Source organism: Gopherus flavomarginatus, chromosome 7 (genome assembly GCF_025201925.1).
Source record: "Gopherus flavomarginatus isolate rGopFla2 chromosome 7, rGopFla2.mat.asm, whole genome shotgun sequence".
Lineage (NCBI taxonomy): Eukaryota > Metazoa > Chordata > Testudines > Testudinidae > Gopherus > Gopherus flavomarginatus.
In genome coordinates this window covers 98567918-98587879 of record NC_066623.1, presented here as the reverse complement: position 1 = coordinate 98587879, position 19962 = coordinate 98567918, and the positions used below count along the sequence as shown (strand labels likewise).

General features: G+C 42.0%; 1 protein-coding gene across 3 annotated transcripts in view; it reads left to right on the top strand.

Annotated features, from left to right (window-relative positions):
* UBE2U (ubiquitin conjugating enzyme E2 U) overlaps positions 1–19962 on the top strand; it is a 72479-nt gene that overhangs the window by 14459 nt on the left and 38058 nt on the right. For 2 of the 3 annotated variants that reach the window (XM_050962066.1, XM_050962065.1), the window contains exons 9-10: positions 2805–2920; positions 4403–8390. In XM_050962066.1, coding sequence (XP_050818023.1) covers positions 2805–2920; positions 4403–4527 — 241 coding nt within the window. In that variant the 3' untranslated portion in view covers positions 4528–8390. Of the gene's footprint in view, positions 1–2804; positions 2921–4402; positions 8391–19962 lie in introns of those variants that run through there. The other variant, XR_007775436.1, reaches the window with a different exon arrangement.

Genomic DNA, 19962 nt, shown 5'->3' with positions numbered 1-19962 from the left:
CAGTGATACAGAGAGAATGGTTGGTCACAAGCGACACCCAGGTACACAATATGTTGTTTATAATTTTAGTGATGTTATAAAGTCATAGGCCAGAAAGCAGAAATGGATCTTGAAATGGCATTTAAAGCAGCCAGAGAGTCAGGGCAGATGGATAAATCTTCTGATAGTGTCAGAAGGAAGATAGTGTGCAGGGACAAAAGGGGTGAACAATAAAGAATTAGTATCTGGAGGGCATGTGGAATGGCCTGGAGTGTTGGAGGATCTTGAAAATTAATGGTTAGGTTTTATGTCAGAGTGAAGTTTTCTGAAGATGAGAATAAAAGGAATAATGAAGTTCCCCAGCACACAGCTATAGGCCCCCCCGTTCAGCAAAGAACTTGAGCACAAGCTTTCAGCTGAGGATTTCAGAGTGCTTTACTAATTAATGCAGCTGCACAATTCCCCTGTGTAGCAGGTGACTCCATTACCTTCATTTTGTGCATGAGGAAACTGAGGAAGCAGAGAGGTTTCGTGACTTAATATGGTAATTAATGTGTAAAGATTGATCCTTTTGTATTTTTCCTCCTCTGATAGGAAAAAACATTCCAATCATGTAAACTAACTGAGCACCATTTCCTTTTTAAAATTCAGTGCTGCTGGGTTACTTCACAAGAAAAAGTAAATAAAGCCAATACACGTCTACATATATATTTTTTATGTTTTAACTCTTCCTACCTGCAAACAGTGGTGCAATATTACTAATCAAAAGCTAAAACCTTGTTTGCCACCTTGTGGCTGGAAAGCGAATGCATTGAACAAATGTTCTTTTTATGTAGCTGAACTTTCAATTTCATTTTATCCAAGATAAATTAAAAGTCTCATTAACAGCAGCCCATTCTATAGCCTTTTCCCCACTGCATAGGGATCATAAATGTTCCGGAAGGTATGAATATATCAAATATTCTCTACCAGCCAAGAGAAGATAACAAGACATTAAAAAAACATTGGAGTGGCATCCTGTTATGCCTATGTTTTAAAGTACATCATACTATGAATGTAATTACTCCAACAGTTACTTACTCACACCCTTAGTTATATTCTAATGGTGCAGACAGAAAGTGGAGAGAAGTTTGAGACATTAACAATAGTAAATGAATCCTTGAGGCAAAATGTGAGTGTAGGTGTGATGTAGCAGGGTACAATCCAGATTAATGAGTAGCTGTGCCACCCCTGCCCTGTAACCTGGGGTGCCCTGTACAATGCTTTGTGGCTCACAGCCTCCAGCACGTAAGTCACTCCCAGCTATGTCTCTGTGTGTGATGCAGCCAGCTAGCCACACTTGGTTCTTACCAGCCTTGAGGTACACCAGCCCCAACACACTCCCAGTCTTAAATTTCCCCCCAGAAACATGTCTTGTGCTGCCCAGCCCTCTCCTGGGCAGTGCAAATATACTGAGTCCGTTATTCCTTTAAGGGAATAATATGCACACGACTTGTTACCCCAAATGGAGTTACCCAGAAACTTCAACCTGAACAGACTGTTTGTTTTATCTAAAACAGTAAAACAAAATTATTAACTACAGAGAGAGATTTTAAGTGACTACAAATAATGAGGCATAAAAGTCAGAAATGGTTACCAGGAAAATAAAGAGAAGACATTTACCAATGCCCAAGTTAACAAACTGTGTTAGATTCAAGCAAAGTTTCTCACCACTTGCTTCAGCAGATAACTGATCAAACTGTCAGGTCAGGACCCATTCCCCAGAGTCCCATGCCTGCTTCCTTTGTCTCTTCAGGAACAGTGAATGTGATAGGCAGGGAAAGAGAAAGAGGTGCCACGGGGTTTTTGTCCCTCCTCTTATAGTTTCAGTCTCCTCTTGAAAAACATTTCCAGTTGAGACCCAGGAGGCAAAGAGTCTATATGGAAAGATATTCACTCCTCTTTTTTTCCATCTGTCATCTCTTTTGCTTTGTTTTCATTCCTGCTTGATGATTCTGTTACGGCTTAAATGCAAATTAAGTAGAGCATACATTTCTTTGTTTAGGACAGACCTGTTTGCCAACTTCTGTTTGGGCAATGCTGTGGCATTTGGAACACGTGTTAATAACACCATACAGGGGAATCTTATAACTTCACATACAATGTTGTCACACGTATTTTATCAGGACAGTACTGACCAGCAAATTATGAATTTTTGGATGATATATTGCAAAGCATACTTTGTACTAAGATTATTAAAATAGTGTGCAGGGTTTGAATGTAGTGGTGTATTCTGTTCCAGTAGGACAGAAACAATTACTTTTTAGAGTTGCACTTAATCCAGCCTTCCCATTGGACATCCCTTTACCTTTTCAATCCACTGCTTTGCACTTTCTGTCTCCAAATGTAACCTGTTTAAAATGGCAGGCAAGTTTTTTGAATGAGAAGACTGAAAGGGACATTGTCAGCTTAAAAATCATACCATGTGCTAGAAAGTCATGTTTTTGTACTTGTGTCACAAGTAACACCTCAAATTATTAAAGTGCAGGGAACCTTAAGTGCACACCAGCAGGTCTACGTGGACTAATTAATGCACAACCCATTAGTATGCTTTAGAAATCACACCCTAGTAGAGTAGCATTACCCAACCCGTGTAGACAAGCTGTTTTATATACGTCTGTAAGGCTCAATTCTGCAAAGTGCCAAACACTCTGACCCTGATCTAGCAAAGCACTTAAGCACATGATTAACTTTAATTATGCGAGTAATCCCATTGACTTTAGTGGAACTATTCACATGTCTAAAATTATGCATGTTCATTAATTTAGTTCTGTTTCTGTTTACAGATACAATGCTATTGTCTCTCAACTCATCAGAAAGCAAAGGCAACAAACAATAGATGAGAAACTGATAGAAATTAGGAAAATGGAACAGGATAACAACCTGCTTTACCAAACTCCAGGTAAAGAATCAGTAACATACAATGTAATGTTTCTGATATGTGCACATAGAACCTGATTTACTGTTCACTTACACTGGTGTAAATCAGAATTAGCTCCATTTTATTTTAAAACCAATGTGAAATTTAAATCAGGCCTGAAGAGTGTTGGCATTATGGACCCAATCCTGCTTCTGTTATGGGTAAAACTCCAGTTGACATTGATGGAGCAATATCAGGTTCCAGGGCCGCCCAGGGGGAGTGGGGAGGGGCAAGTGGGGCAATATGCCCTAGGCCCCGCAGGGGCCCCCACGAGAGTTTTTCGAGGCCCCTGGAGGGGGGTCCTTCACTCGCTCCGGGGGTCCTGGAAAACTCTCACAGGGCCCGGGCTCCTGGAGTTTCTTCCACACCGGGTCTTCGGCGGCAATTCGGTGGCGGGGGTCCTTCCACTCCAGGACCCGCCGCCAAAGTGCCTGGTTTTCGGTGGCAATTCGGCAGCGGGGGGCCCCCGCTGCTGAAGACCCCAGACCCCCTGAATCCTCTGGGCGGTCCTGTCAGGTTCAAGGGCAGAAATTGTGTCGATCAGTATATGCCTGGATTCAAATCTCCTACGCCTTTGTACTAGTTGCAGTTTTTATTCTCTGTTGACCAAAGCATAAATGGAACTTGCATATGAACTTCCACCCTTCAGTGAGAACTGACCAGGCACCTGATCCAAACCTCATTGAAGACAATGGGAATCTTTCCAATCCCTTCAATGGATCAGGCGCCAGATGAGAATCAAGTTTACAGGTCTGAATCTCCTGACTTGCTCTAGTGAAAAGTAGGTGTAACTCCACTGAAGTGAATGACGTTTCACCTGTGTAAATGAGAGGAGAATCAGACTCTACATTTCTAGGATCAGGAATTAGGTCATATTTTCACTAGTAAAAGATACAGGGCAGGCTCTTGCTGAAATGGAGAGCTGAACCGTAGCTGTTACATGTGGGAGTCAACAGAGTCCTACTGACACAGTCTTTAATACCCTGAGTATGGTGGTGTGAATGACAGAAAGAACTAGTTCCTGTTCCAGGACAGAACAGTGCTTTGTCTTGAGCCTGAGTCTCAGTGTAAGATGTGGGAGAAACTCCACATTTGATAGGTTGGAGGTTTGGTTTTAATTTGATGGCAGTTGATTAAAGCAATTTGTGATGTTAGAAGTAGTCCCAGTTTAGATGGGATAGCGGTCAGAGTTCAGAGGACAGAGCTGTATGATAAATGTGGTTTATCACATGATTCTGCCATTTTTTCACATAGGTATCATGTGATTTATAGTATGTACAGTCTCTGTATATCCCTAGGAGATATGGATCCAGAAATCAGGCAAATTAAGATCTGCATTTTAAAAAAGAAAAATGTGACTGTGGCCTGTTTCGGAAAGGTTATTTGTACTTATCTGTTGTCTCCTTTCTCTTCATTAATCTGTTCTGCTGTGCATATTTCAAATCATCGATGTGCCTGGTCCAGTACCAAAAAGTCAAGCAGCAGGTGAAAAGAGACCCCTCAGCAAAGAAGAAGAGCCGTGGGAGAGTGAAGTGGACAATCTAGTAGCCTGGACTAACACTCTTTGTACCAAAGGATTAGAGGATTAAACTGTGAGATCACACATACAGACACAGAAATACTTTTTTCTTACCATTTATCAAAAAACTTCTGTACCGCTCCTATGAGGTGAATCCTCAGTTCTCACTCACTCCTTATTCAGGCAAATTCCTATCAGCTTCAACGAGAAGGTGAGTAAAAACTGAGCAGGCATCTCAGTTTCACCTGTGTAAACTAGCTTATTTGCTGATACCTGTGCCACCACATTGTCTTCAGTGGATTTGCTGTGGAGTTACCAGTTGGATCTTATTACATCTCTCTGTTGGTGCTGCACAACATAGAATAGACTCTGCAGTGCACTCTCTTAGTTGTGTTCACTCTAGAGGAGTAAAAAATTGGTTGATCATTACAGACAGAAGATCTGCTCTCTCTGTGTGTTTGGAATCAGATCTGTTAAGAAGAGACCATTTCTCCATAATCATTTTTATAGTCAAACCACACTTTAAGGTTCTGTCTTTAAGCACTCAAAAACCAGAAAATGGCAACCTAATGTTGCTTTTGTAACCTTAACTCTGACCTTTCATGCTTATGGGATATGATGCAGCCTTTAATATACATGATCCCTGAACCAATGTTAGCTGAGAAAGGAGTGAATGTTGTACAGCTTCTGGGAAAGAACTTAATGTGTCTCTTAACACTAACTTTCTGGCTTATCAAAAGTGGCCTTATCTAGGTTATAAAGGCAGCTCAGTTTAGGCCTACTGGTCTGGTGGCTAACAGTCTGGTAAATCACAGGTATGTGAAAAAAGAAGGGAAAGATTCATAAAGGAAGAAATAAGGCCTATGGCCTTAATCCATGCTACCTAGATGTCAAGACCCAATCAGGTTCTCTTATTTAGGTCAGCAGGGGATTTGCTGACTTAGGGACTACAGAGTCAGGCCAACAAAACCTTCTAGTTTTTGGTGGCGCTTACAAAAGTTGTAGATTGTAAGCTGCTTGAGCCGGGGACTGTCCTTTTGCTCTGTGTCTGTATGGTACTATTCCTAGTACTAGCCCTGACTGGGGCTTCTAGGGACTACTATCATTTAACTAATAATAGTGGTGCACTGTGTGTCATAGGGGACCCTAAAGCCAGAGAAGACTGGTAAGGAGCACAAATGATAGTTTGTGGTGGAATCCATTAGAAATGTCAGTTATTTGGTAAACTGAAAAATATTGAGAATCTAGTACAGCTTCTCCTCTGTACAATGAGGATAATAGACTTCCCTACCTCACAGGAGTGTTGTGAGGATAAACACATGAGATATTGTTAGATGCTCGGCTATTACAGTGAGGGTGGGGAGCTGTGATGAGGCAGATAGGCCCCACACTGGCAACGAAAGGGTTAATGAGAGCCTGGGGAGCCAACGAGCCCTATCCTACCATGCTGGCAGCAAATGTGAAGCATGAAGAGGGGAATTAAAAAGAGGAGACCTAGCTCTTTCAAATCTGCTTCTCCTGATGTGAGAAGCCTGGCTGCAGCTCAGAGACTGAGCTAGCTTGTCAGTCAAACAAGCCCCATTAGAAGGGACGACCAGATCCTGGCAGATCAGCTGAAGTATGGACTGTTTGAAGACAAGCCCTGAACAGAAGGTAAGGTCCCACTGAACGTTCATCAGAAAACCCTGTTTCGAGCTGTGATTTCTTGTTACTGATTTCTTTGGGACCTCAGCAGCCTGGAAGGGGTAGGTCTGAAGTGTGCCTTAGCTGGAAGGACAGCTGGCCTACAGTCAAAGACCTGTGGCTGGGTGAGTCATGCCCTGATGGGCCATGAGGGCACACCACAGAGGCCCGCCCAGTCAGAGGGGCACTGTAAGTGTCTAAGATAGATGGATAGTGTACTCAACTGGGATGTAAATGACCTGGGATCTCTTCCTGGCTCTGCTGCTACCTATTGCATGCTGTGGACAATTCACCTCTTGGAGCCTGTGTTTCCTGTCCCATCCCTTGTTTGCCTTTTCTGTTATGATTGCAAACTCTTTGGGGTGGGGTCTGTGTCTCTCCATGTGTTTGCACACTGCCTACCCCAAAGGGGCTCTGATCTCATTTGCAGTCTCTAGAGATCTCTAAAAATGCAGGCATTTAAGTTAAAACTTAAAAGGAAATTATTGTATTGTTTCTAAGACAAAAAAGCACACGTTTGGAACTTCCCAATGACTTTCATAAACTATAGGCTTCGTTTAGAAGAGCTAACATTTCTGTTTAGTGCATTTTATAGCCTCTATTTACTTAGGAAGTTTCATGAGTTCTGAGATCACCCATCTTAAACAAGGAACATAGCTGTGGGAGGAACAAAGTTTCAAGCTGTGCAGAGCTACACATACACATCTGGAATGATTTATAAACTCTTTTGCCGAAAATAATATAAATATTTCCACACACTGCAGTCAAAGGACAAAGAATAGTCCTGGAAAAAAATTAGCCCCAGCAGACTTGCATTTGAGGAGAGGGGAAGGTCACTGTTGCCCTGATGTTGACAATGTCCATTCAGACAACTCTGTACATGGCTTTAGAATGCAGAGGGTTACAGGACTGTGTGAAGCTGTAATCAGAATTTCAGTTTGTGGATACACATCTTATTTTAATCCTGTCGAACATATGTGGAAAAATGATCTCAAGCAACAATTGCCTTCTATAATTTTCAGTCTAAATCTAGCCCCAATGTTTCCAGCATACAACGTGTCAGGGCTCTGCATTGCAAGTTTGAAAGGTCCCTTAAATTTTGGATCAGATTTTTATGAGCTTTTGTGCCTAACCTTTGCTTCGTATGCCATATGTTGTGTGGGAGGTGTTCTCCCTACAATGCATGTCTGCGATGCTATGCGCTCATATCAAGTCTATCTGTATTGCGGAGTAATGGGATACCCAGTCAGTTGTGCATACAGAGAGAAACTTGCTAATTCATTGGTTTATCTGCATGCATTAGATACAGATCAGCCAATAATACTCTTTGGACCCAATTCTGATTATACATGCATTGGCTTTACACCGATATAATGCTAGAGGAATTACTTCAGATTTACACTGGTAGAAGTACAATCAGAATTGGGCTCTCTGGTTTTGCTTTTAGTTTTTTTTTAACGCACAGTATCCTCTAGATGGCGCTATATTACTATGTAATACACAAACTGTTGCATCCTCTTCAGAGAGATCTGCATTTTAATGTCTATTTTTAGTGACATCTTGGGTGTTTCTGTCTTTAATTGTTTATAACTATAACTCCTTAGCTATTTATTAGAAACAGTGTATCCTTTGGTGTGGGAGGATGTTTAATGCAGCATAATGGAATGTCTCTGTGACAAAACTTCTGTTGTGCTTTATCATGGCAAGTAAAGAAAGTTGATCACATGCATGTCAGTTCCCTTATGCGTGCTATCTCTTTTAGTAAAGTTTCACCCAGTAGGAGCATCGGATTCAAGAAAACTGGCAAAAGTTGTATATAAAGGCAGCACTATATTTTCATGTAGGAGCTGTTAAATGCGTACTGTGTATATATGTGCAACCACTAAAAAATTGGGAGAGAAACCAGACATCATGGTGATGAGCATTATATAAAAGCATTGAGAGAAAATGCATGACTCCTGCTGCAACCACATTAAAGGGGTCATCAACAGGATAGTAAAAATACAGGGGAGGGACACATCCCTCCTCATTATCCTCAGTAGATACATCTATGACTTCAAGTATCAGGAGGTAGCTGTGTTAGTCTGTATCCACAAAAACAACAAAGAGTCTGGTGGCACCTTAAAGACTAACAGATTTATTTTGGCATAAGCTTTCGTGGGTAAAAAACCTCACTTCTTCAGATGCATGGAGTGAAAATTACATCTATGATTGTATCTCTACATAGAGTTTGTGTGCAAACTAGCCTGTATGGACCATCTACTGTCTTCAGGCCACAGTGTAATTCACACCACTGTCAATGGGGGTTACCCATACAGGCTGAGGGCAGTGCAATGACCTTATGGCTCCTGCGCTGCTATACTTTCCGTGGTTGCATGGAGTGTTGTAGTCATGTCGATCGCAGGATATTAGAGAGACAAGGTGGGTGAGGTAATAATTGCTCCAATAAAAGATATTACCACACCCACCTTTTCTCTCTAATACTTTCTGTGAGTCACACTGTGAGAACCTAATTTTGAATAGTACCTTGCATCATGAATAATCGCATTGACATCAGTGAGGCTACTTGTGGAGTAAGGTACTACTCATTGTGAATAAAGGTATCATGGTGACACTTTACATTAAGGGCACATTCAAAATTAGTTTAGAAAGAGTCAATGAATGATTAACATGCTAAATGTTCAACTGTTACAGAGTCCAACAAGTCAATAGATGGCTTATAACTATCCAGCACGTCTTACACTAGTGTGCTTATCTATAGCCATGTACACAGTACTTACTACCTGTGTGTAACATTTATAACATCTAGTAATAACTTATTAAACTATTTATAAGCATACTACCCTTCATTTAAAGGATGAGCCGCACCACAACGTGGCCCTATGCTTGTACAAATCCAAATGATCTGCCTAGATCACCAAAAAGTTCTGAATCTGGTGGGAATTGTGCGTGCTGATCACTAGGGATTCTGGAAAGGGCTGGCTCCCTCCCTGTTTTCTTTCTCAGCAGTGTAGCTTAGCATCCAACAAACAGGCTGATCAAAGATACCCAGTGAGAAACAGCAAAACTGGCTTGACTAAAGGGTGAGAGAGTAAAAGCTGAAGGTTCTCTTATCTTGAGCACACTGTAGGATATGTTAATAATTTAGAACAGCCAAGGACAAAAAGAGAGCACTTTAAAAATAGGCGAGATAAAGGTAGAAGTTTATAAATATTGTTTGCAATGCAGTTAAATCCAATAAATCTTTCATTTGACTCCAGATGAAACAAAAAAGAACAAATTCTTAGTGGGACCAATGCCAAGAGCAAAGTCTCTTATGCCCAACTTATAGTGCATAGTTTTAAAAAAAGAGTTCTAAAATCATAGGCTTGGGTTCTCTGCTGTGCTGCAGCTGATTTGTGCTACACTGCTGGTGCAAAGTAGCCCTAAAGGCTGCGTAGCTTGCCACAGGAGGAGCAACTTCTTGTACGGGGATCTTCTGGCAACACAATGGCTGCTAGACCAATCCTCCCTTCCAGCTACCTGTGCAGTGACTATGTCTATTCCCTAGGGAAAAGGGATGTGGCCAGGGCTTCCCTGTGCCCCAGTGATCTCCAGCAATTGTGTCAGCTCCATGGAGATGTCAGCAGCTAGCATATGTTAGAGCAGATTTTCAACCAGGGTCTGTATTAACTCTTCTTTGGAGCAGACATCACACATCCCTTCTCACACAGACAAATCTGGGAACGCTGGGGACTGCCACTGGGTGAGGGACGTCCCTGTTAGTGCCTCTCCAAGGAGTGTTGCTGAGAGCCTATGCGAAAGCATAGGGCTTCCATGTGGCTCTCCCCAGCTCTGGAGAGGTGATCCATCACTTGGATGCAGGCCCTTTATTAGTTTCCTGGAGCTTGCATACCCTGCTCCCCTGCTATGATGATGAAGAAGAAATCCACATAGGGATCCTTACCTGTTCCCAAGTCCCTCCTGCAGGTTTTGTCATAGGAGGGGAAGATGAATGAGAGTCATTGCAATTGCTCTAAATCAGGGGTAGGCAACCTATGGCACGCGTGCCGAAGGCAGCACCTGAGCTGATTTTCAGTGGCACTCACACTGCCCAGGTCCTGGCCACCAGTCCGGGGGGGAGCGGGGCTCTGCATTTTAATTTAATTTTAAATGAAGCTTCTTAAACATTTTAAAAACCTTATTTACTTTACATACAGCAATAGTTTAGTTATATATTATAGACTTATAGAAAGAGACCTTCTAAAAACGTTAAAATTTATTACTGGCACGTGAAACCTTACATTAGAGTGAATAAATGAAGACTCGGCACACCGCTTCTGAAAGGCTGCCGACCCCTGCTCTAAATGATTTAGCAATTTCAAATACAAGAACTATTCAAGTATATCACTCTGCAGTGCTTGTTATTTTTGAATACATCTAATATCCCAGTGTAATAGGTGAGTTAAGAGCAACATTACAGCTTTTCCTTGCTTTTGTCTGTAAGTTCGTATACTGACACTAGAACTCTAACACTCACTTTTTAATACGTTGAGTTCAGAGGTTTCAACAGCCTGAACATATGCAGTTTTTTATGGCTAATAAAGAAGGAATTGGTATCCCCCAAATATATGATCAGTCTTTCTTGGTCACAGATGGAATGGAATGGTTAAAAAAGGGGGTCATGGTTGGGCAGATGAACTTCATAGAGCCCAAGGCTTTGCAAAGTTTTCCAACTATTGCCCTATTTCTGTTGGGTTTTGTAGAACAACTCTGATGTTTTCTGAGTGTCTGCGAAGCAAGGACAGCTGGACTTTAAAATAATGGCACATTGATTCTTAAATTCCCAGGGACACATAAAAACCCCATTAATTTATCATGATTAAATGTGCAAGGAATAGCAAATGAATGATTGATCAGCCTCTTATTACCACCATAGCTGTCTATTGTTATTACGGCTGGTGGTTTGTTATATGGATTACTCCAGTCAGGGACTGGGTTAAAACTCTCAGTGATGGCCCATAATCTACATACTATTTGTGGATGTCAGTGTACTGTTTCCGGTGGGTTAGCTGCACAGGCGGCACCTGTAAAGTTTAGCCTGGGTGTAGAGTAAACACACCCAAGTATTTTTTCTCCCCAGTAGCAGTTAGCCATACTGCTAAAGACAGAAGGAGTAAGCACTCCCAGAAACACCCCCAGGAAGAAAAACAAATACTTCCTAATATGCCTATTAATTCAGCTCCCTAAACTCAGCAACTGCCGTGTGTCACATACAAAAGCTAGAGGGTTGCTTTTGCGGTCTTTGCAGTTAGTTCAATGGGATTATTCATGTGAGTGCTATGCAACATGAGTAAGGTTCGCAGAGAAGTCACAGGCAGGCAGTCCTGTGCCGCACATGCATCAGGACTTGTCTCACATACATCCACATTGATTTTCTTCTTGCTTCCTCTCTCATCTCCTCTGAAACTGGGGATAGTAGGTTTTGACTGGGATTATGTGAGCCAGTGTCCTTCATTCCAGTTCCTGCCACATACCCATTTTTGTAGCTCTTACTACAACTTGCCAAGGGCTGTCCATGGGCAGAGGGAGGTGCTGTCCCAGCTCAGAAGAACTTGGCCCACTGGCAGCAAAACAATTCAAGCATATGTTTAGCAGTTAGTTAATGTTACAGTAAACTGTCTATTTTTGGTATTACTGCACATGCTGCTAAGGCCTGACCCTCCATAGTGCCTGTACCAACTTTCTCTTTTTTGGGGTGGGTGGGTGGGGCATGATGTTTGTGAGTTAGCTTTGTTTCTGACTGTATAGTAATGAACTGGTGCGGGAGGCTTATGCTGAGAAGGTGTGACTAACTGCAGTGACAGGGCAGTGCTGGTGGATTCACTGCAGAGAAATTTAAATCCCTGATCAGACCATGCTATGGAATGCATGATGGGCCCCAGAGAAAGAGGGGGAGGCATATACTAAGGGGGAGAAAAGTCAGACATCAGTGATCACACCCAAATTCCCAACTAGCCAATCATTTATTTAAATTGGTAATTATGTTCATGTATGTGTCTCAGTATGAGTCAGACTGATTGATTAGTGATAGAAGATCCAATTACAGAATTCAACATTATCTGAGTTTCAATGACTAGATAGTGTTGGCAGGTAGAAAAACACATCTTATTTGAAGTATCTGAGAAGTACTCACATTTGTGACAACTTTTTCAAATTACTTCTGTCCATCAATTAACTCACCTCCAGAAATGAAGCCTGAATCACTCTCTCCAGGATTCATAGCCAACACTAATATGCCTCAAAAAGTCCAATTTTCCTAATGAAAGTTCAAGTAGACACATTAGAATCCTTCAGCTAATCCTTTGATTTCTACTGGTCGTTTCTGGTTTCTTTTGCTTTCAGTTGAAAGTGAGTAGCCATAGGAAACGGAAGCCCATAGACCAATTTTGTGCTTCTAAAACCTAACTACTACTTGGAAGCAGCTGACATTTTTTCAACTGGCATTTCTATTAGAGTTAAAATATTAAAATAAAGTGAACTTAGGTCCCCAGATAGTCTGACAGAGGTAAAACAGCTGCTGTATAACTTTATTATTAAATAATGAATTCAAAGACATATGAAATAACTGAATGAATGAATTAAATATTAAAAGTGAATTAAATAATAAATGTACATTTGTTTTTTAATTTACCATGGAAGCATAATTTATTAAAGAAAAATTCCACAATAACTTTTCTTCCATAATAAGACTGAAAACACAGCCAATTAAATCCTTTAAATATTATTGTAATTGCTAGCAGAGACTCATTTGATACTTTCAGAGCAGCACAATGATACTGGAGCAGTGCTGATCTAGAAAGTGCTGAATGGTAGGATATTTTTAACATGTGTTTGCATTAACCTATAGTTTAAAAGCTACCAGTGGGCCAGATCTTCAGCAGCTGCAAGTCAGTGGAGCTGTTGTTGATTCCAATGGACTGGTACCAGTTTACACTGAGGACCAGCCCAGTATTTTCAAGGTAAGTATTGTACAATCACTCTGATTAGCACAGTATCTGTTTATACAAACCTTCATATGCTCAGAAATAAATTATAGGCGACAGTCAATGGTAAAAGTCTTCGGTCAGGTAAGATTGGACCCATCTGTATGCTTAACAATGGGAATGGGAGCCTCCTAGATCTCCCTCCCCAGTAGGGCCACTTGGGCGGAGGAAGCAAAAGGAGAAGTGTGCTTCAGTCCCTCAAAATGACAGAGAGGCAGCTGGGCCACATTTGAGTAAGAGGCGTTACGACCTGGCACACCGGATAGCAGCACCAGTCAGGTTTGGTGGCCGAGGTCCACAGGGCGTGGAATGACTCACCCACCCCAGCTGAGCATCCTCACCACACCAGGCCTGAAGTGACCATCCAGGCTAAGAGCCCAGAGGTAGGACTGTGGTCGGGGATACCACGCCCACCTGCCAGAACTCAGGGAGGGGAGGGACTGAGAGCACCCCCCCTGGCTGCAGACAGGGCAGAGCCACCTCCTCCTCATGAGAAGGGCAGCAACTCCACAGGCCTGGGACCTTCCTAGCCCTTCATCCCAAGGGGGGCAGTGACCTCACAGGCCTGGGCATCTCTGTTCCCCCTCCTTCCCCATGGGGAGGGCAGTGACCCCACAGGCCTGGGGCCTCTCTGTTCCCCCATCCTTTTCCTGGCCCCCCTCAGCTCCTTGGGGGATGGCAGTGACCCCACAGACTTGGGCCCTCTTCCCCCTCCCCCACCAAATCTCTCTTCCTCTTAAACTCTTTCATCTCCACGGTAATTTTTTGGAAGGGTGGGGGCCTCAGGTTCCAGTTTTGTCCCCGATTCCCAGAAGGCTGCAGAACAGCAAGGAAAAATTCCTACCGAACTCCCATGAGAGCATTAGGCAGGCAGGCTGGCTGCCATACCTGCCAGTGCACCAAATCCCTTAAAGAGGTGTGGTGTCCTTCTAGCCAGGAGCTCTGGGGCGCCTTCCAGCCAGCCAGTACACATGAAATAGCCAAGCAACATGTGCTAGTTGGGGACATGCTAGTCTCCTTTTCAGAGCTGCCATAACAGTTAAAAAGGCAGCTCCCCTCCCCTGACCTGAGCCATTCTACGCTGCACCAGCAGGATGGCTCTTGGCCTGTATGCTTGGGTGGTACAGAAGTACTCTGCTCCCTTCCACCGCTCCCAGCTGGAAGGGCAGGATTTTGACTTAATATTTTTCATTAAAATTCATTTGCACTTTGATCCAAATGATCTACAGGTGCCTCTGTGGGAGGACTGGATTTCTATAATTGCCATTATCAGAGGCAGCCTTAAAACAAGAGACAAAAGGAAAAACAAAAGGAAGAAAAGGAAAGACAAGCAAGTAAATGAGGCATTTCTGTGCCACTTCTTAAAAATGTGATTCAACAAGTAATGAAGCCCAGCTGCTTTCTTTGAAGTGTCACGGCAGGGAGGAGGCTAGTTTGAAGGAGGGGAGCTGAAGAGCTCAGGCAAACTGAGCCAAGGTTATTATTAAATGATTAACTTTTCACAAGAGGAAGAATGTCTCTCTACAACAGCTAGAATGGCTGCAGGATAAAAGGAGCTGAAACCTTCAACAAGCAGGAGGAAATGGAGACAGGCCCTGCCACTCAGTGCAGGGGAGAGCAGAGGTAGCTGGAATCATTTTTTCGATTTTTGAAGGATAACTCCAAGTTCAAATCTCACTTCTGCCAATTTATTCCAAAGGATTTGCACGACTGACCATGGACAAGTGCACTTTGAAGAGGTCAATCATTAAAATACCTGCAGAAGAACAAACAGGTCTAGACTTGTGTGTGACTTTCACACAGAACAAAAAAACACACATACAGAAATGTACACACCAAACAACCACAGCAGGGAAAAAAATACAATGCAGAATCTTGGAGCAAATTCTGCTCTCATGTACTTCAGATTTACACTTCGGAGAGTGAGAGCCATTCTCAATGAATAGAAAACTGGACAGGATCCTGACTTCAAGGAAAAGTGTTTTTCGATTCTTCACAAAGTTGCACCATTTTTATGCCTGTGTAATTCCAGTGAAATCAATGGGAGTTTGTCTGAATAAGGATCTTGCAAAACTGAGTAAAGACAACACGAATTAGAGAAGGTTCATGAAGACTTTGAAATGATGCAATGAAGACACCCAATTGGCAGGCTCAGAGACAGACAGCTCAGAAGTTGTAGGACACGCATGAGTTTCTACCATTAATAAAGTCTTATAAAGTAATACGTTTTCACAGGACAGACTAGAATGAAAGGCTGGTGCCAGGTAAATAATGACTAAATATTAGCCCTTTCTGATGTTACATTGCCAGACGTGAGTAGTTTATACCATGTTGCTCAGCATTCTTACTTTTGCCAAAGAATAACAAAGAAAACTAATGAATATAGAACAGTAAGATGATGCAGAATGACTTAACCGGCATGTTACTCCCTTTACTCGGTTTGTCAGGGAGAACACACTAGGATTCTTTAGCTAACATTGTCAAATACCTGTTGAAGTCATTATTTGCAGTTGCTCTGGGGCTGCACTCCAACTCCTCACACTTCTGCAAGTCCTCGTCAAGACAGTACAGGAAATCAGAAGTAATTCCAGGGGAATTACAATGGCATAAAACTGGTGTGAGGGGGGAACCAGACCCTCCATCTCTCTCACCTGTCAGATCAGATCTTACAGAGAAAGAGCCCCTGTCGGCTCAGAGAAGATTTTAAAGACCTTGTGGCACTCAGTGCTGGCAAAAATAAATGGAAGAAATACAGCAACCCTGAGGTATATGTTCAGGGTTTGACTGAGCAGCCACTTGCTTAAGTGCTTATATCTACCCTATATTACTGTCATATCTAAGCACTTCACAGTCTTTAACATATTTATCCTCACAACATCCCTGTGAGGTAAGGCAATACAGTTATCTTCATTTTGTAGATGGGGAATTGAGGCACAGAGTGACTAAGGGTACAATTTTCAAAAGCGCCTAAATAACTTAGGCACCAAAGTCTCATTTTCAAAAGTGATTTTCATTGCCACTATGGCTTTGTCTACTCTAGATAGCTTACAGTGATAAAGCTGTACTGACGTAAGTGCTAGTGTAGAGATAGCCTTCGGCTCTGACGTGCTAAGTCATTTTAGAAAATGGGACCGAGGCAATTATTACCATAAATGTCTTGCCCAAGGTCACACAAGAAGTTTTGGTGGAGAAGGGAATCGCATCTCAATTTCCCAAGTCACAGGCTAGCAACCTAACCAATGTACCACCCTTCCTCTGTTAACCCCACTTCAACAGAGATTTCTAGATTGAGACTTTTAAAACTATATAAGGAAGTTGGCAAGCCTTAGGCCCAGTCTACAGTAAAGTCTCTTGCACCAATGTACTTACATCAATTAAGTTAACAGCAATGCCAATTTGTCTATTGTAACCAGCCTTCCTGCCCACTTCACACATTGCATTTGGCAACAAAGACTTCAGCTGGAATGAGCTGTTGTATGTTATTTATCATGTAACAATTTACTAAGCATCCATAACCCTGGTCTCTGAACACATTACATACGCTTCATAAAGCCACCCAGTTGCCACCCTTATCAAACACCAAACACTCACAACCACCAGATAGAGAACTCGCCAGCATCTGAGCCGAAAATCAAATATGTGGCCTAAAAGATGATCCCTTCACTTAGCGCTCATGTGTCAGCTTCTTATGTTTGTAGCCCGAAATGCACAAGAAAAGCATGTTCGGGCACAGCTGGTCTAGAACAAGCTCATTGTTCTTCTGTACAAACTCTTTAATATTCCTGTATCAAGGTGAGTTTTACCTGGACTGGTTTGCATTTTAGGTTCCCACAGACAACTTCTTCGTCTCCTGCAAAACCCTCCTTTATACTCATTGCTGTTAGGAATATTTCCTATTTTCTCTCCCTCCCCATTAATCTTTCCACATACCCCCTTTCCATTATCCATTCCACAACCTATCACTCATGTGTCATCTTGTCTTGAGTTTGTTCAGTTTGTTAGATTGTAAGCACCTCAGGGCAGAGGACATGCCTTGCTCCATGTTTGTAAAGCACTGTGTACATTTCTGAAGCTATATAAGTAATTTGTCACAATAATTTTCATGATAGTCACATTTTTTTTGGAATTTGGTGCCTCCATCATGAAACAGAGGGAAAGCCTGAGCTAGAGTCAATCTGCATTTTTGCTGAAATGCTACATGCTGGGATTTGCTTGTCTCCTATCCCTCCACACATGGACAATGTATATGTTAAAATGTCTGTCATACAACTGTATCACAAAATAATTTTAAATCTGATGTAAAACATAGAATTTTACAATCATGAAACATACTGGAGATATTGACAAAAGTCAAGAGGGGAAAAAACCCTCTAGAAAGGGGCAACCCTGGCCTGATTCTCCTCTCACTTACATAGCAGAAATCAGGAGTCAATGGAGTTACAATAGTGTAAAGCTGATGTGGGGAGCCAGGCCCTTCATCTCTCACCTTTTCAGATCAGGCCTTAGAAAGTGAAATCCTGCCTGCTCTGGGAGTGCAGTAAAGACCTCATGGCACTTTTCTTAAGAGAGACAGTTTGTTCCAATGTCCCTGGACAAAAGTTGCCTTTCCCACTGCTAATCAATTTCTGTGCCAATTGGCTCCTGTCCTGCAGCCTAGAGATAGAAGCATGTCAGTGGACTTGTGTGCATCTAGTTTGTGGAGCACTTCAAGACCTGTCAATATGAAAGGCTCTATACACATGTACAAACAGAACTTCTGTATCAAGTGTGAAGCAGTGGATGGGGGCTAAAAGGCAAAAGACCAAAAAACTGCCTTTCCAGGTAGGATGAAAATAGGCCAAGGTGGTCAATGAGAGGGAATTTTTGTGTAGAGAGATATACACCTATCTCAGAGCTGGAAGGGATCCTGAAAGGTCATTGAGTCCTGCCCCCACTAGTAGGGCCAAGTACTGATTTTTTGCCCTAGATCCCTAAGTGGCCCTCTCAAGGATTGAGCTCACAGCCCTGGGTTTAAGCAGGCTAATGCTCAAACCACTAAGCTATCCCTCCTCTCCTTTAGAGGGAAGTTGTTCCACAAAGAATGATAGGCAAGTTAAGATTTACAAATGTCACCAGAGATGTGGCGAAACAAGCCAAGAGAAAACCACAGCTAGCTGAATAGAAAAGCAGAACTTTGCTTCAGAGACCTGAGAACAGATCCAACTCTCATAGAAGTGCGTGGAAACATTCCCGTTGACTTCAGTGAGAGCTGAATTGGGTTTTTTGTATAAAGAGGTTTTGTTTATTAAAGAGACATTGGAATTAAAAATAATTCATCTTTTAAAAACACAATTTGTAACACGGACAAGGAAGTTTATCACAGACTATTAAAACGCAGAATTTTTCAAATCTAGTTTACTCTTTTTTTTGTGTTATTTTCTGCATTTCTTAGGCTTGGACAATGAAACTAGACTTGTCAGTATCACTTTTTAGTAGTCAGGTTTTGGTTAATTTCACTGTAAGATTCTTATGAACAGCCAGGGGACATTTGTGTGTGTGTGTGTGTGTGTTACACTCTCCTGAAATGATCAAAAAAAACAAAAACTTGGAAGCATTTCTGTTAGTCACAGGTTATATAAAAGGTTATTCATACAAAGCCTAAATTCAAGGCCAAAGATGACCTGAGAGCATTCTCTTTGAAGTGTGTTAAAGGATCTAATCTGTGATTAACCTGGAAGGAAAAGAAAAAAAACCACTTCTGAAATCATTAGAGTAAGTTAATGGAACTTGGAAAGGCTAAAGCCCATGATGTTAATCTGGTGGTTGTAAAGCTCTCCCTGGAGCACTTCAAGGTTAACATGCTCCAAAATAATTTTCAAAGTTTACGTTTTTTGTTTTCGAGATCTGGCATAGCACTTTAATTAGTCCCCATGATGTAAGCCATACAATTAGACATAATGTAACAATCTGTACTGATGCCAGCAGTATTTTCCTCTCATCCCGTGGTGTTTTAAATAAGAGTTTATGATAACTGCAAAAGAGAGAATGTCAACAAGCCACCACAGAACTTTTCTCTTTTGCAGGTTGTGCTGTGAATACAGGGACTCCGGTCTGAAGGTAAACTAGCAAGCCTTTCTTGATCCATCTCCTCCACCCCACACCTAGGTTAGAGTGGTATTTGCTACTATGGCCCTGAGTTGTGTCTTTGTGATATGTTTTACTGTCAATATATTTAGGGAAAATGCAGATTATGAGGTTGAAAAGCTTTATGTCTATACAAGTTTGCAGATTTACATTGCTCATGCTTGTCAAGCCTGCCATGCCTTCAGCTCATTGGATATGGGTTATCTAGATTTAATCAAGCAGGATTTTTACCTGTCAAGTGCTAAAACTGCCAGACAGATTTAAGAATCTCAAATCCTGGGGTACTGAAAATCTTCCATTTGAGTCCTCTGCAAGGTAATCGTGCTGTACCCCAGGCTGGTGTTACACTCAACCATCCAGTACATGAGCAAGTCAGAGGAGCTGCCAAGCATAGTATGCCTTTTGGATTCATTGTTTTCAACACAGTGCTAATTCACTGATTTGGAGCATCTTTGGTATGAACAATCCTTGCAGCTTCATTGCCAGATACATCAGTGTAATTACCGCAACACTTAACATACAACTTTTCATCTTCAGACCACGTTACAAACATTAACACAGAGATTTATAGATACCAAGGCCAGAAGGGACCATCATGATCATCTATTCCAACCTCTTGTATAATACAGGCCATTATTATCCTCATTCCATCTCTGTGGAGCAGGTAAGTATTA